Source organism: Vitis riparia, chromosome 3 (genome assembly GCF_004353265.1).
Source record: "Vitis riparia cultivar Riparia Gloire de Montpellier isolate 1030 chromosome 3, EGFV_Vit.rip_1.0, whole genome shotgun sequence".
Classification (NCBI taxonomy): domain Eukaryota; kingdom Viridiplantae; phylum Streptophyta; class Magnoliopsida; order Vitales; family Vitaceae; genus Vitis; species Vitis riparia.
The window spans coordinates 5,428,649-5,444,087 of NC_048433.1; the positions used below are offsets into that span (position 1 = coordinate 5,428,649).

Below are 15,439 nucleotides of genomic sequence, written 5' to 3' on the forward strand. Positions count from 1 at the left end.
CGAGTGTAACATAATCGAAGAAATGACAAGGAATAAATTGAAGCATCAATGGTTCTAGAATACTAAATTTGCTTGGAATTTCTGCTTCAGTTTCTTCACTTGGATACCCTTAGATGACATTTGAATTAAGGCGGCAGAAAATTATGTTTCCTTTAACATCTTCCGTATGGTAATGTAAAGGAGTAGGCAGGCAGTGTATTTGGTACAAAATGAAGAGGCCACCAAGGGCAACATACCAACAAATTTCAAGGATTGGCTAGTAACAGTAATGATATTCCATCACCAAGTGCCAAATGGGATGCAAAATCCCAATACACGCCAAAAATATCCCCTTCTCTATTGCTGCATAAGATCCCAGTATGGTAATAAATTGATTTCCCAGTATGTCATCAGATGGCTAACACTCATCATAGACCTTATCATGATTGTCAAGGAAAACACTTTTCAGAAACAAAACAGATCTATACACAGTAGAATGGTTTCATCTTTTCCATACATAAAGTGCAGCAAGTCCAACCAAACCAAACACAATCAATATTACAAGATAAATTGTACTTGCTAGTTGCTACAACATTCAAACTGCATTATCCATTTTGACTGTTCCAATAACAATGATGAGAAATTGTTGCATTCCCCTAATGCTTAATGTCAATACACAAGCCAAAAGAATAAAATTATTCCTCATTTCTAATATATTTATACCTCATTTCTCCCAAAATTTAACACAATATGAGCCAAAAACAAATGCCACAGGCTACTTCAATTTCTCATTTGTTTCTGTTTTTCCCTTTCACCAGGCCTAATAATATTCTCAAAATCCTTTGACATGCTCTATAGAAGCAATTCTTTTACCCATTCAAAATTAAAGAAACATGTGAGCATACCTGTCAAATAGCAACTGTGGTTCCCTGCTTCCTAAGCATTACCATAAACAAGAGCTGCACTCAAAAGTTTTCAGTCCATCATCAGTGCCTGAAGCAGAGGAAAAGTTGGCCTCAAACAGAGAGTATACCAGAAGGAGATTGTGGAGAGCCATTTTCAAGTAAAAAGCTTCTACTACAATATGACCTAGATGTACTTGAAGAAGAAGCAAGACATCGTCCATCCCCACTGTGAAAAATCCCATCACCCCTATTCATTTTTCCTTTGCTTGTCCTTCCCCTCTCTTCAGTTTCTTCATACTCTTCATCTTCCACAGCTTGCACAAACCCATTATGCATTGGATCTGAACTCTCGTACAAAAGCCTTAGGACTTGTTTAATTGAAGGCCTAGCTCTCGCTTCTCTTTGTGTGCACCATCTCACAATCGTCACAACTGTTTGAAGCTGATCAAAATCAAAGGAGTCCCCAATACTGGGGTCCACTAGTTCGGCTAGTCTTGATTCTGATGCCATGAATATTTGGGACCATTCTACCAAATTCTTGTTGTCTTGTATCGCTCGTCTTGCAGTCACAAGCTCCAATAGTACCACACCATAACTGTACACATCACTTTTCTCGGTGAGCTCTTGAGTGATCACATATTCAGGATCCATATAACCTGAAAGCCATATAAAAATTAGGTCCTTCTAAAAGAAGAAGAGGGAATTCATGTTCAAATCATTCACAAACCTAACCTGGAGTACCCCGAACATCAGTGTTTACCGGTTCAAAGCAAATGGAACCATCTTTTGAAGCATGTGCAAGACCAAAATCTGCAACCTGGATTTAATTAATTTGGGAGAGACAGGGAACGAGAGTAAAAGAGTGTCATTTTAGAGCATTCAAGTGAGTACTCAATATGCATTTTCAAGAAAAAGGGAATCATTGAAAACAGGGCTAACATAAAATGTGTTATCTTCCTCCATGTCATTTGATTTAAACATAGTAAAGTTGAGTTACATCCATAAAATGATACACATACAAGTGGAAAAACTACCTTGGCGACAAAATTCTCATCTAGTAAGATGTTGCTGGACTTGATGTCTCTGTGGCAAAGTGGAGGATCACAATAGAAATGGAGATACTCCTGTATGTTAGAAAATCAAATGAGGAAGGTAAAGTAATTTCACAAGATAATGGTATGACGATAATTTTGGAGGTTCTTCATCTAAGCCATTGAAAGTTTTTGAAACTTTGAGCATGATCTCAACAGATTACCAGAGCATTTGCCACGTCAATTGCAATTTGGATTCTTGTCTGCCAACTCAGTGGAGTTCTACCTGGAGCTGGACAAAGGAAAAGACCAGGCTTAATCCAAGTACAGAATGAGCAAATATGGATAGTCCATTATTTTATGTTATGTAGCATCAATTAAAATGGAGTCATCACCCAAGAGAGACTCATTTCATTTCTTACCAAAAACAAGATAAGAATGATATGAAAAACAAAATAGAATTATTCCACTTCCATGATGTAGCTTGCAACATCCCCATCACCCCTGACCCCACACACACACTCCTGCACTATAATTAACCTCCAACAGAGCACACTCAAAACGAACAAAAGAAGAAGCGCCTGACCCCACACACACGCTCCTGCACTACGATTAACCTCCAACAGAAAACACTCAAAACCAGCAAAAGAAGAACACACTCCTGCAAGAACATTAAACTCCAACAGATTACACTCAAAACCAACAAAAGAAAAAGAAGGATTACACCTGACCCCACACACACACTGCATGTGGCTTACAACATCCCCATCACACCTGACCCCACACACACACCCCTGCACTAAGAGTAACCTCCAACAGAGCACATTCAAAACCAACAAAAGAAGATGAAGAAGCCAACAAAAGAATAAGAAAAAGAAAAAGAAGAGGAGGAATAAGAAGATAAAGAAGAAGAAGAGGAAAAAGCATACAATGAAGATGATCCTTTAAGCTTCCATTTTTCATATACTCATACATGAGAAACCTGCCATTCAACATGCACAATTGTTCAATTACACAGATATTAAAGAGTAATTTATAGATAGATAGAGAAAGAGAGAGAGAGAGAGAGCGAATACCTATTATGTTTTTCAATGCAAAAGCCTCTCAAGGCAACAAGATGACGATGATGCAGTCTGGCAAGAAGCTCTATCTCTTGGCAGAATTCATCCTCCCCCTGCTCCGAAACTTTGTTCATTCGCTTAACTGCTGCCACTGAACCATCCCTAAACTGAGCTTTGTACACAGTTCCAAATCCTCCTTGTCCAATGATAGTGTTGAAATTGTTAGTTGCCTTCTTTGTCTCCTTGTAGCTATACTTCTGAAACATAGATGAAGAACCTGTATGCAGTTTCAGTTCCGTCCACCCCCACCCCAAAAGAAAAGGAATTTAGTGTAAGTATGTATGCCATAACTGAGAAAGCATTTAACCAAAAAAAAAAGGGACCTTCTTGAAGTTTTCTTATAGGCCGAGGAGGAGGAGGGAAGTCTTTTGAAGAAGTCTTGCCAGTATTCTCAAAATTCTCTAGCTCTCTGTTTTTCCTACGTATGAGAATTATCAAGACTACCAGCATTATAACAGCAACGGCAGTGACTGCAATGCCAACACCTGGGATTAACGTGAGGTGGTAGGGATGGTGATTTTCATCAAGGGGTACGGTGGAGACGACCTGGCTAGGGCTGGCAGCAATCAATGGACTTGGAGACACCTCAGGAGTGTGCACAGGTGGCGGTGGTTCTGAAACTAGCATTAAAAATTCAGCAAAATAGTAGATAAATGGTTGGATGAAAAAACACAAAATTAGATAACCATATATCATCTAAACCCAATACTACATGATGTAAAGTACATTACAGACTAAACTGATACACAGTGTAACACAATAACAACTACCAATATCTTAACATATATCCCATGCTAACCCCAAGAAGGAATGTAACAAGAACTTGATAATTGGTTTTTTATAGAACTGAAATTTACTTTTCAAATTGGTTTATCTTGAAACATTAGTTGGTTGAATTAAATTACCCATTTTCTGGGGAATTTCCTTGATAGCTTCTGCAGCTTCTTGGAAACCCTTACAGGAAATCAAGCAAATAAGTAGAAAGATTAATCGATGCCCCCCTGATAAGTCTAAATCAAGGACAAAACAAAATGAGGTACTGTTGGAAAGATTAATTAATACCCTTATTGCAAAATCCACCCCCTTTCAACTCTACCAACTCACATGTTTCCAGTCAACTGTGTCAGAATCATGTATGAGGTGAATGTAGATGTAGGCTGTCTTTTTTTGATAGGCAAAAGAGCAATGGATTAAAGAGCCAAAAAAGCCACACAAAGTACACAGTGAGTATACAGTGTGCTCTGAAGCAAAAAAACAAAGAAAACCCTCCTCTTACTGGATTGTAGATGTAAGCTGTCTGGAAAATAATCTGCACTATAATCCAAATCAAGGACAGAAAAAACCAAACATTTTAGAACACCATGGTTCCTTTTAGAGAAGGTTCATTTTTAGTTGGATACAATTGCTAAACGTAGTGACACAAAAATGGTATATCTGAATTACTAACTAGACATCCTGGCAGAAGAGAATAATATTGTCAATAGAAAATTAAAATGAGGAAAAATTGGCCTTTTGTCTTGCTACACTCTTAAAGAAACTCCCCTTTAAAGCTTTGGAAAGCATCTACCATATACTATCTACAGCTAAAATGAACAAGCAAATGTCCATCTGCAGCATGCTACCAAGAAAGAGCTCTAATCTCTTTCTGTATTGAAACGCCATTTAGTTCCTCAGTCTCAATGTAAAGATTGTGAGAACACCTAGAAACCTGATCTTCATCTAGAATGGCCAGATGAATTAACAAAAAAAATGTCACATAGACATCTTAGAAAGGCCTTCTGAGAAAGGATGATACAATACTAATCCAGAGCTAGGAAGAAAAATCCTTAGCCAAAATCTTATATGGGATCCCCAACAATCCAATAGACCAGAGAATCTGGTTGAAACAACTATAAAAGTTACTGATAAAAGCACCAAATTTCACCTCAATTTTGCTCTCCCCTGAAGCCAAGTCAACATTTACCCTTCTGAAGAACAGAGCTCACATTCTCCTTTAGTCAGCAAACCCTTTTGAGCCCTGCAACACTCCTCATTTGTAAAGTGTCTTAACCAAATTTTACTGGAGTAAGACCTATCTGGAACTTTATTGAGGCCATGTGCCTGCTTCTTTGAGACCAGAAAAGCTATAGTGTCCTGGCTTCATTTTTCATTCTATATAGTTGCTAGAGAAGCCCCATCATTCCTCAACCAAACCTGTAAAGGACTCTTAAACCACACTTCCAAATGAGGAAGTAATCAACTATGACACTTAAAAAGAACTGGAAGATAGCTGCAAGTTGAACTAGATAGAGCAACTTGAGTATCATAGCTCAGAAATGTTTCCCAACCTGTTAGTATCTCCACACTCAAAATGTGAAACCAGTTCCACTTAATGTACAACAAAGTGAGAAATTGATGAATCTTCATAGATATCCTCCCCATTGTTAACTGATCAAACTTTAGTGACACCATTGGGCGCCAAAGTCCCTACCTTCCTTCATATAAAATTGTTATGGAAAAGCAAACAACCAGTTAACTACATCAAGTTCCTCCGAGAACATTGCCCTCATCTCATCATGATTAGAACTGCAAATTAATACTCCAGTGCATATACTGACCACTTCTTTTGCCATGGCATAAATATTTTGTTGTGACAATGAGAGGTTGGATAGCATGTATTGGAGTAATGTGTAAAATAAAGTGAAACCACACATAAATAGACATGTTTTAATGTGGTTCAATCAACTATACTTACATGAGTAAATTCAAGTACATGAGAGAACCAATCCAGCATACTACAGGTAACTTACAGAGCAAAAGGAAAACATATATAACTTCCAACCCCAAAACAATTCCATGAATCTACATCCCTGAAGCCAAGCCTTGCTCCATTGGGTGTCTTTTGCTCTCCCTCATATTTTTACAGACTTTACATATTTATCTCAATGTCATGAAGATATTTCTAACACCTCTCCCTATCCTATAAGGAAACCTATTTTCACAAGGAAATACCCATACATAATACGTTCTATAAAATATTTATTAGCAAAAAGTAACATATACCAGACACTCTTCAACATATTTCTTAACACCTTTTTTTTTTCTATAGACAACTTTCCTTAACACCCGTAAAGTCATGAGTAAAAACTAGAATAGAAAGACAACGAAATTATATATACAAATGGTAGAGACTCCTATACATTTTAGAATTTGGTTGCAATTCCATGAACAGACACACAAAATCCAATGATAAAGTAAAAAAGAAGTACCAGTTAGAGATGGAAATCCAGAACAAGAATAAAATTTTGACTCATGACAACACATCTAACAGAAAGAACCTGATTTATATTATGTCTAATACAGGTCAAAACCCCATTTTCTTCGTCCAATCATACCTGGAGAAATACTTAGCCCTTGAATGCCAAAGAAACAGCTTGCAATATCAACAGCTGATGTGTTGTCAACTTGGCTTGCAAGTGCAGCAAAAGTTGCATCCCTGCATGTACTCAGTGTCATATTGTTTTCTGCTCCTAGCAGGCGATGAAGATAGTTAATTCCTGCATTTAAACATTTTTTGCATTTGCTTTCCTCTGAAAGGGGCACTTTGCAATTATCTGCAACATCGGAAAATCTTGGGGACTCCAGCATCTGCACCACAGTTGTTCGACCCTTACAATCATAATTAACAGGAATCTTCGTCCCAAACCCGCAGAAAACTGTTGCATTTGGTGGAACTCCATATAGTTCTAAGGTCTCCGATATGGAATGAAGGCAAATATCAGATAAATCTGAAGCAACCCCCAGGGTACTAGTTTTATTTGCATAACGAGCAACAGAAATTGCAATAAAGGCATTAATATAGCGACAGCACTTTCCTCTATCAACTTTATTAGCGCATACAGAGGCCACCAGAGTAAGATTTGACCCACTCAAATCCAAAGGGCAATCTGCACAAGTAGGACAAGCAAACATCACTTCTGATATACCCATTTTTCCTCTTTAAACATATATTATCTGGAACAACTGCATTTGGGTCATTTCCACTCATAAAGGAAAATATAGAATCATGTCAAAGTCAAAAGAATAAGAAGAACATAGCATTGTCTAAACTCATGGGAAAATTTTTCTAATATACTTTTGCCAAAAGCCTTGTTTCTGTGATTTCTGGTTCATGCATTGAATGATAGGGTTGAATCAAAATAATCAGCGAAGTAAAGAAAAATTGTCCTCCACAGAGATCACCAAAACACAAACATACCACTCAACCCATAAAAACCCAGTTGCAGACAGACTAACTGAGCCTTGATTCCTCGCACAAACCCAAATTTGTCGAAGAAAAATTTTACTAAAATGCTTCTCCTTAAGCCAAAACCAAAAATAGAAAAACTATTCGGACAGTGAGTTCAATACAAGGATACAAAAGAGCCACACAACACCTAGTACCAAATTCACCACCCCCAAAACCCATAAAACACACATGCCCATAAAAATGAAGGACAGAACAAGAAAGAAAATGAAACAAAACAACAGCTCAAAGAATCAAACCCATTTCTACCCAAAACACTCCCCACTAGCCCCACAGATAAAATACTGAAATGGGTTTCAAAATCCGACATTACCCACCAAGAAGATGATCAACAAAAGCGAGTTCTATACGTGGCTTCAGTACTGTAACTTCACACAAATTGCAAGACCGAGAAGGGAAAAGTAAAGCTAAGAGAGATCACAAAGAAAGGACAGAGTCCATGAGAAATGCAGAGAAACCTCACCTCCCATCACTAGTGGAAGCTGCATTCCAAGAAAAACCAGTGATCCCAGAACGGCGGCAGCTCCGTACACCGCCATTGGGAAGAATGGAGAGTGGAAAGTGGAGAGCAACACCACCTGCGTACATTAGCAGTTAGCACTAAGCACATCTGGTTAAGATGGAGGACTCCTAGGCAGAGTCTGAATGCGTCATTTTCACTGATTTCAGGGCCCCACCCTCGACTTGTCAAAACCATATGATTTCTTTTAATCAAATTTAATTGGATGGTGCAGATGTGGGTTGCATTTCAGAGTGATCTACACTCGGTTGCAGTGAGATTCTCCTCCAATATTAACATCAACTATTATATCATCCTCCTTTAAGCTTTCCAATTAAGAAAATTTGGAAATTATTTTACATATTCACTTCAAATCCACCTTCTTAAATATTAATTTAATGAATTCTTGCCATTTTTACACCTTGTTTTTTTTTTTTAATTCAAATTATTTTTTAGTTCAAGATTAGACACATATATCTATACCGATGAGTTCAATTTAGACATGTTTATCCTATCTAACCCAATTCCAACTCAATATTTGAAAAGATTTGAATGATTATTTTCATAAATTTGAGTTATGATTTTCAATTCAAACTCAATTTGGATTCGATTCACACGTCAAATTTAGAATAATCCGAAGATAAACTAAACTCAATTTAATATTTTTATAATAATTATAATATGTATCATCCTATATAATAATATTTATTTTTTAAAAATTTTTAATAAAAAATATCAAATTATAACTATACCATATATATTTTTAGTTTTTAAGAAACGTATATAAATTTATTTTCATATTGTTGTTTTACCTTCAAATTTTATCTAAGTTTTAAAAAAACATCGATGAATTTTAAATCATATAACATGATCAACCCGACCAACTAAACTTAACCCATGTATCCAAATAGCCCATTTAAAAATTTTTAGACCAAAAGGGTGACGTTTTAGACTATAAATCCATCTAAAAATGTGAGTATATTTTGGCCTAAGGATTTTAATTTTCACCTCCTCTTGTGACAATTGAAGGGGAAGTGAAAGGCTCATTTATGGAGGAAAAAACAGAAATCACTAACTTCCAAGAAGTGCCCCCGTGCCTAAGCCAGCATGTGTATACTTTGATTTGCCTTTTGTTTTGGGCGCTGCTGCCCCCTACCCACCACCCTCACCCACCTAATAAGAATTTAATTTTAATTATATCCTTTGTATTATAACCTTTATACCAATGCATTGACGGTCCATATCTTTGAATGACAACAAATTTGTCATGTTTCTCTTAACTTTGTATTTATTTATTATTATTTTCATTATGAGCATTATTATTATGGCTACAATGATGTCGAGGACAAAGATTTACCGAAGAAGTAATTTTTAATAGATTTATTTTTTTGTTATTTTTGTTAAATACACTTCACTCTTTTAAATTTTGACGTGTTTTACGGTTTACCATTTCATATTAAAAATCTAATATTTTAATATCGATGTTTTATCACTAGTTGCAAACGTTTCATAAAATTATGAAAAGAATTGATTTTTTTATACTTTGACTAGAACACTAAGATGAAATTAGATAAAACCAATTTTGAATTAACAGTCTTAAAGTGAAATTTTTTAAATGTCTTCAAAATATAATAGTTATCAATTTAAATTTTTATTTAAAATATATATTTGTATGATTATTCATGATTTTTTTATATAGATGTGAAATAGAACGGTTTTGAACTTGGGTAATAGATTTTTTTTTTATTATCACATTTCAAGTGTTTTTCTTTATATTTTAACATTGTTTCTTTATTTAACAAATTATTCATTGATTTTTTTAATAAATTTATGAGGTAAAATATCTTATTTTAACAAATTTTAGGAGTATAAAATAGGGTAAACGTTAAAGAGAATAAAATATATTTAATTTTTTTTTATAAAAATAAATTTAAAATTTTTTATAAAAATAAATTTAATTTTTTTTATAAAAATAAATTTAATTTTTTTTATAAAATTATTTAAAATTTTTGAAAAATAATAAAAATAGATATAAATAAATGAGAGGATTAGACATGGGTAACTAGTCCAAAACCAGGATTGTCATCTCTACATGTCCTTTGAGGTACTAAAAATCCGTTTGGTACTAATTTTAGGAAATGTTTTTAATATTTATAACAGTTGAAAATTTTTATCAATTTAGAAATGTTTCTTAGAATTAGTGTCAAACACACTCTAACTTTTTGCATGCCTCAAAAGACGTCGATAATGATCCAGTTGCTGGAGCTTTGACCAAAAATAGTGCGTTTTAAAAAAAAATTCCAAAAAATAAAGTTGTTTTCAAAATAATGCCCGATCTAATGTGTCTGTGCCACATAAGCTATCATGTTATAAAACCGTAGTTGGTGACTACGGTTTTATTTTTCTAAAGTGGTTAGAAACCGTAGTTACCAACCACGGTTTTAACTTTAAGTTTAAAGCCGTAGTTGGTGACTACGATTTTGACTTTTTTTTTAAAATGGTTAAATTCGTAGTCACCAACTGCAATTTTAACTTTATATGTATTTATATATAACTTTAATTTTTTTAATAAAAATATTATATTATTTTGATTTTAAATATACTTATTTCATTATTTTAAAAATATGTGTGTGTGAGAGGTATTATATACCAAAATATTATTAATTAATATAATAATTTATATTATTTTTTTATTTTTCTAAATAGGCATTTATAATTTATTTATTTTAAATAAATATAATTTATTATATTTTAATTTAATTAATTAATTATATTTATATTAAATATAGTGCCTATTGTTTTAATAAAATTTAAAAATATATTTTTATATCAAATTAAAAATATCAATTATTTAATTTTGTATATTATTAATTTTAAAATAATGAAATAAATATATTTAAAATCAAAATAATATAATATTTTTATTAAAAAAATTAAAATTATATATAAATATATATACAGTTAAAACCGCAATTGGTGACTACAGCTTTGACCATTTAAAAAAAAATCAAAGTCGTAGTCACCAACTACGGCTTTAAATTTAAAGTTAAAACAATTTAAAGTTAAAACCGTGGTAACTACGGTTTCTAACCACTTTAGAAAAATAAAACCGTAGTTACCAACTACGATTTTATGACATGCTAACTTATGTGGCATAGACGTATTAGATTGAACATTATTTTGAAAACAACTTTATTTTTTGAAATTTTTTTTTAAAACGCACTATTTTGGGTCAAAGCTCCCGGTTGCTGTGTATTAGCTCCGTCACATGCACTTTCCTGTCCGAGGAAACAGAGTATGAAAACGGCAGTGCCCATGTCTGGAGGCCCGGAAAATTTCTGATATCATTTCACTATCATTTCCCTTCTTGTGATCCTGCCCATTGCTCGTATTCCTCTCTCAGTTCGTGAGTCTTGTTTTATTTGATTATTTTGTGAACAGTCAACTTAATCAATTAAGTTTGTTGCTTTATGGGCTTCAATGAAATGAGCATTTAGTCTCTTCTGGGTACTGTTTATTCAGACAAAAGTTGTTCATTCTTCTTCTTTATGATTGTGGGTGTGGTGGACGTACGGTGGATTTTGCTAGTGTTTCATGTGAGTGATTAACTTAAAGTTGTCCAAATTGATATGAATTGAAATTTGACTCTCATTGGTAAGAAGAAATTATGGGTTGAAATCCACACTTTCCACCACTTTCCTCAAGTATGATTATAATTAAAAAAAAAAACCGTCTCATTGTCTTCTATATTATCATTTTTAATTTATAAACCCAAAAAAAAAAGAAAATAAAAAAAATAAAAATAAATTTTATATATATATATATATATATATATATATATATATATATATATATATATATTAGAACTATTTTATTTATTTTAATTTTTTATGTAAATATTAGATAATTTTAAAAATATATAAATTTGTAATTGATTTTAATTATATTTTATTTTCTTTGATATGTTTTAGAATATAATCAAATATTAAAAAAATATTTTTGGGGAATTAAATATAACCTAAGAAAATTAAAAGAGAAAAATATTATTTTTGCAATGGCTTTGATGTTTGTTTCTTATGGATAGTAATTGGAGACAAAAAAATTTTGTATTCGATACAAATTAATCACATTAAAGCATGTAATAAAAATAATAACTCAATTATAAATTTTCTTATTAAAAACATGTGAATGTCAACTTTATCAAACATAAACTTGTAATAAAAGTACTATGAATTTTTTATAATGCAAATTAAAACCAAAATAAAGAAATTAATTAATTAAACTATATGTGAATTTTTTTTTCGTGGTTTTAATTTTTTTGGATTTTTAAGCCATCCCATGGCATATGCAAGCCTAGAACAATTGTAGGCCCTCTTCATAATCCTCAGTTCCACATCTAGAAATAAATTCGAGTTTGTTGGATAACCATTTTCGAGAATAATTTTATATTCTTCAAAACAAAATCAAGAAAATCAAAAACTATTTTTTTTTGTTTTTTATTCATAAAAATAGAAAATATGGTATATTTGGAGAACCATTTTTAATTGTTTTATATTGTTTTTACTTATTTTTTAAGGGTTATTTTAAAATATAGTTACAAAAAATATGAAAAATGATTAAAAATAAAAATATTATTTTTAAAACATATTTAAAAATATTAAAAATAAATTAAAAACATTTTGGGGGTGTTTGGTACACGAAAATATGGAGTGAGAATAGACATCTTATTCATTTTCTCCTTTAGTCTTATGTTTGGATAAATGTTAAAAAGTAAATTTTCAAATAAACTTTTATTTTACAAAATATCAATCAACGGTTTTTAAAAACTGTTTTTTAGAACTGTTTCAAAAATCAGTTACGACCCAAGTGTGTGAGGATTTTGGCCCATTATATATCATTTAAAAAATAAATAAATAAAATTATTGCTATAACATTGAATGAAAAATAACTCTTATATAGTTGCCACGTATAGGTGGGTTAGAGTATATTATTATTATTATTATTATTATTATTATTATTATTATTATTTTAAAGAAATAAAAATGCAGTGAAATATTATTATTGTAGTTTCTTTCTCCCTCAATTCCCTAAACATATATAAAGAAAAATAAATAAATAAATAAAAACTTTTTTTCTGAAATATAGATAAGGAAAAACAATTTGATAGACAAAAATAAATAAATAAATAAAATAAAATATAGATAAGGAAATATAAAAAAAAAAATTCAATTACATAGTATTAGAAAGAAAACAATAAGCTATATTTTTTCTATCAACTAAGAAAGCATATATGGTTGCAGTTTTTAGGTTTTCACTTAGAGGCATAGTCGAGCTATTAGTTTTTGAATTTTCTCCCTCTCTTTTAAGGTTCTATCCACATGGATCCGGATGAATGAACAAATTAGATTGGAAAATATGTTAGTGGGGTTTTCATTTTTAAATAATTTTATTCCGGTAAAGAACTTTTTGTGAGAACAAGGGTCACTCAAAGTTTGGTATGGTATGGACTCCACTCAAACATTCCACATGGGGATAAGAAAATGAGTTTTGATCTTTTCTTCCCAATAGTCCACCTCCTATTCATACACACTCATGCATGTTGTGCCAATCCAAATGTAAATGCAAATTGCTAATAAAAAAATATGAAAATAAAGTCATCCATATAGAAAGGTATACAAAATTTTACGTGATTCAGATAATCAATCATGTATACCTCCACAAATAAAAAAAAAAAAAAAACATTTCACATAAAGAATATCGTAAACAATAGAAATAAATGTAATTATTGATAGAAATAAATGCAATTATTGAGTCTGACACGTCCTATTTTATTTTATAAATTTTTTTTCTGTTAGAAAATATTCATATATTATTCCTTTTATAAAAAGAAATATATTGTAATAGAAAATCTATTTCTTACTCATCATTTGGAAATGGATTTGAGAGAGTGGACAAGTTAGTCTCATGCATGCTTAGAGAAGACATTTTTAGGTCTAGCTTGGAAGGAAGGAAGGAGGAGGTAGCTTCAAAGGAAAAGTGTAGTGTAGTGTTTGAAGAGGCATTTTGGTGGAGTGGTACATTGAGAATGGTTTCTTGTTTAAGCAATTTCACTTGAAGGTGACATTCAGTTCTCCAAGAAAGCTTAACCTAAGCTAAGCTGCCTTTAAGAATAAAAGTTGTTCTCTCTAACTTTTCACTTCCCTTTGTCTTTGCTTGTCGTTGGTGCTTAAAGTCTCAACTTTTCCTTCCCCAACAGTTCTTACTTTTCAGGGGAGCCAAAGCTAAAACCGCGTGCCAACTTGGAGAAAGTTAATGAGGCTAGAAGTGATTAACATCCTTCAACCATAATTCACACTTACCACTTACAAAGCTAAAAAAGGAATGCTAAAGACTTTTGATAGGTGAGTTTGACAAATATGGTTAGAGCACAATTTGCTTTGCAAATGTTATTATTACAAAGTTCTCCACCTTATTCAAAATATTAATATTTAGGTGGTATTTGGTTTTTTAATTAAATAAAAAGAAATAAAATAACATATTGATATCAATATATTCCTTTTAGTTTAATAAAAAAAATCAAAATTTTTTACTTTTTTCGTTGTTGTTCAATCAAAAGACAAACACTATCCTACTCTCTTAAATATTGTATTTTCAAAACAAATACAAGTAAAAAATTATTTGTAAGGATAGTTACTAAGGTCCTATTTGGTAACATTTTTTAAAATTGTTATGAAAAATAATTTTTAAAAACCATTTTTGATGTTTTATAGAACAAAAATATATTTGAGAACCTAAAATATTTTTAACATATTTTTAATATTTTTAAATATATTTTAAAAATAATTTTTATATTTTTATTTTTATTTTTAATCATTATATAATTTTGTAATTATTTTTTAAAACGGATTTAAAGTGCGTTTGATGGTGATTTTAAGAATTATTTTTAAGGTCTGTAACACTTAAAAATTTTCATTTTTTAAGTATTAAGAATGTCGGAAACACTTCCTATAATCACCATCAAATACGCTATTAAAGAAAAACTAAAAACATCATCTATTTTCTATTCTTAAGAAAAAAAAGCAGAAAATAATTTTTAATTATCAAGTATGTTTTCCAATTTTTTCATTCTAAAAAACAAAAAATTGTTATTGAAAATAATTATCCAGTGGTTTTGAAGGATGTGGACGGAGGGGAAAAAAAAAAAGATAATAAAGGTAATTTTGTAATATTAAATGTTCAATTTGGTTAAAAAATATTTTAATGCCACCAAAAAATATCAATACCTTCCATCAAGCCCATAAGAAAAAGCCATAACCACCTTTTCCTTTTGTTAAATTAAGGGGAAAAGAAAAAGAACTAAAACTGATCATGAGACAAACTTGATCATGCACCACTAATCAAAACTCCCCACTTTAATTTTAAATCCCAGATTAATTATTCACAAATGAGAGTCAATGGAGTAGGTACCATCCACAGCTCATAGCTGCTCTCTCTGAGTGTGAACAGAACCAGCCTTTAATAAAAGTCCTCCAAAGTTTTTGCAGTTCATCTGTCTCAACTTCAAAGGCACCATAAGAAACATAAATACGCCCACATACAAAATATAAATTTGGTTTTAT

The 15,439-nt window shown here is 31.7% G+C and overlaps 1 protein-coding gene across 2 annotated transcripts; it reads right to left on the reverse strand.

Moving 5' to 3' along the window:
* Nucleotides 1–464: 464 nt before the first annotated feature.
* Nucleotides 465–7,927, reverse strand: LOC117911913 (probable receptor-like protein kinase At1g49730). Of its 2 annotated transcripts, none has more exons than XM_034826349.1 (9): nucleotides 7,785–7,927; nucleotides 6,411–6,962; nucleotides 3,360–3,650; nucleotides 2,992–3,253; nucleotides 2,845–2,897; nucleotides 2,140–2,207; nucleotides 1,919–2,008; nucleotides 1,617–1,701; nucleotides 465–1,540 (listed from the first exon to the last, which is right to left on the reverse strand). In XM_034826349.1, the coding sequence occupies exons 1-9, from the start codon at nucleotides 7,858–7,860 to the stop codon at nucleotides 996–998; spliced, it is 2,022 nt and encodes a 673-aa protein (XP_034682240.1). In that variant the 5' UTR covers nucleotides 7,861–7,927; the 3' UTR covers nucleotides 465–995. The 2 variants fall into 2 exon arrangements, with proteins under 2 accessions (XP_034682240.1, XP_034682239.1); XM_034826348.1 differs by having other exon boundaries at nucleotides 3,360–3,656.
* Between the last annotated feature and the right edge of the window lie 7,512 nt (nucleotides 7,928–15,439).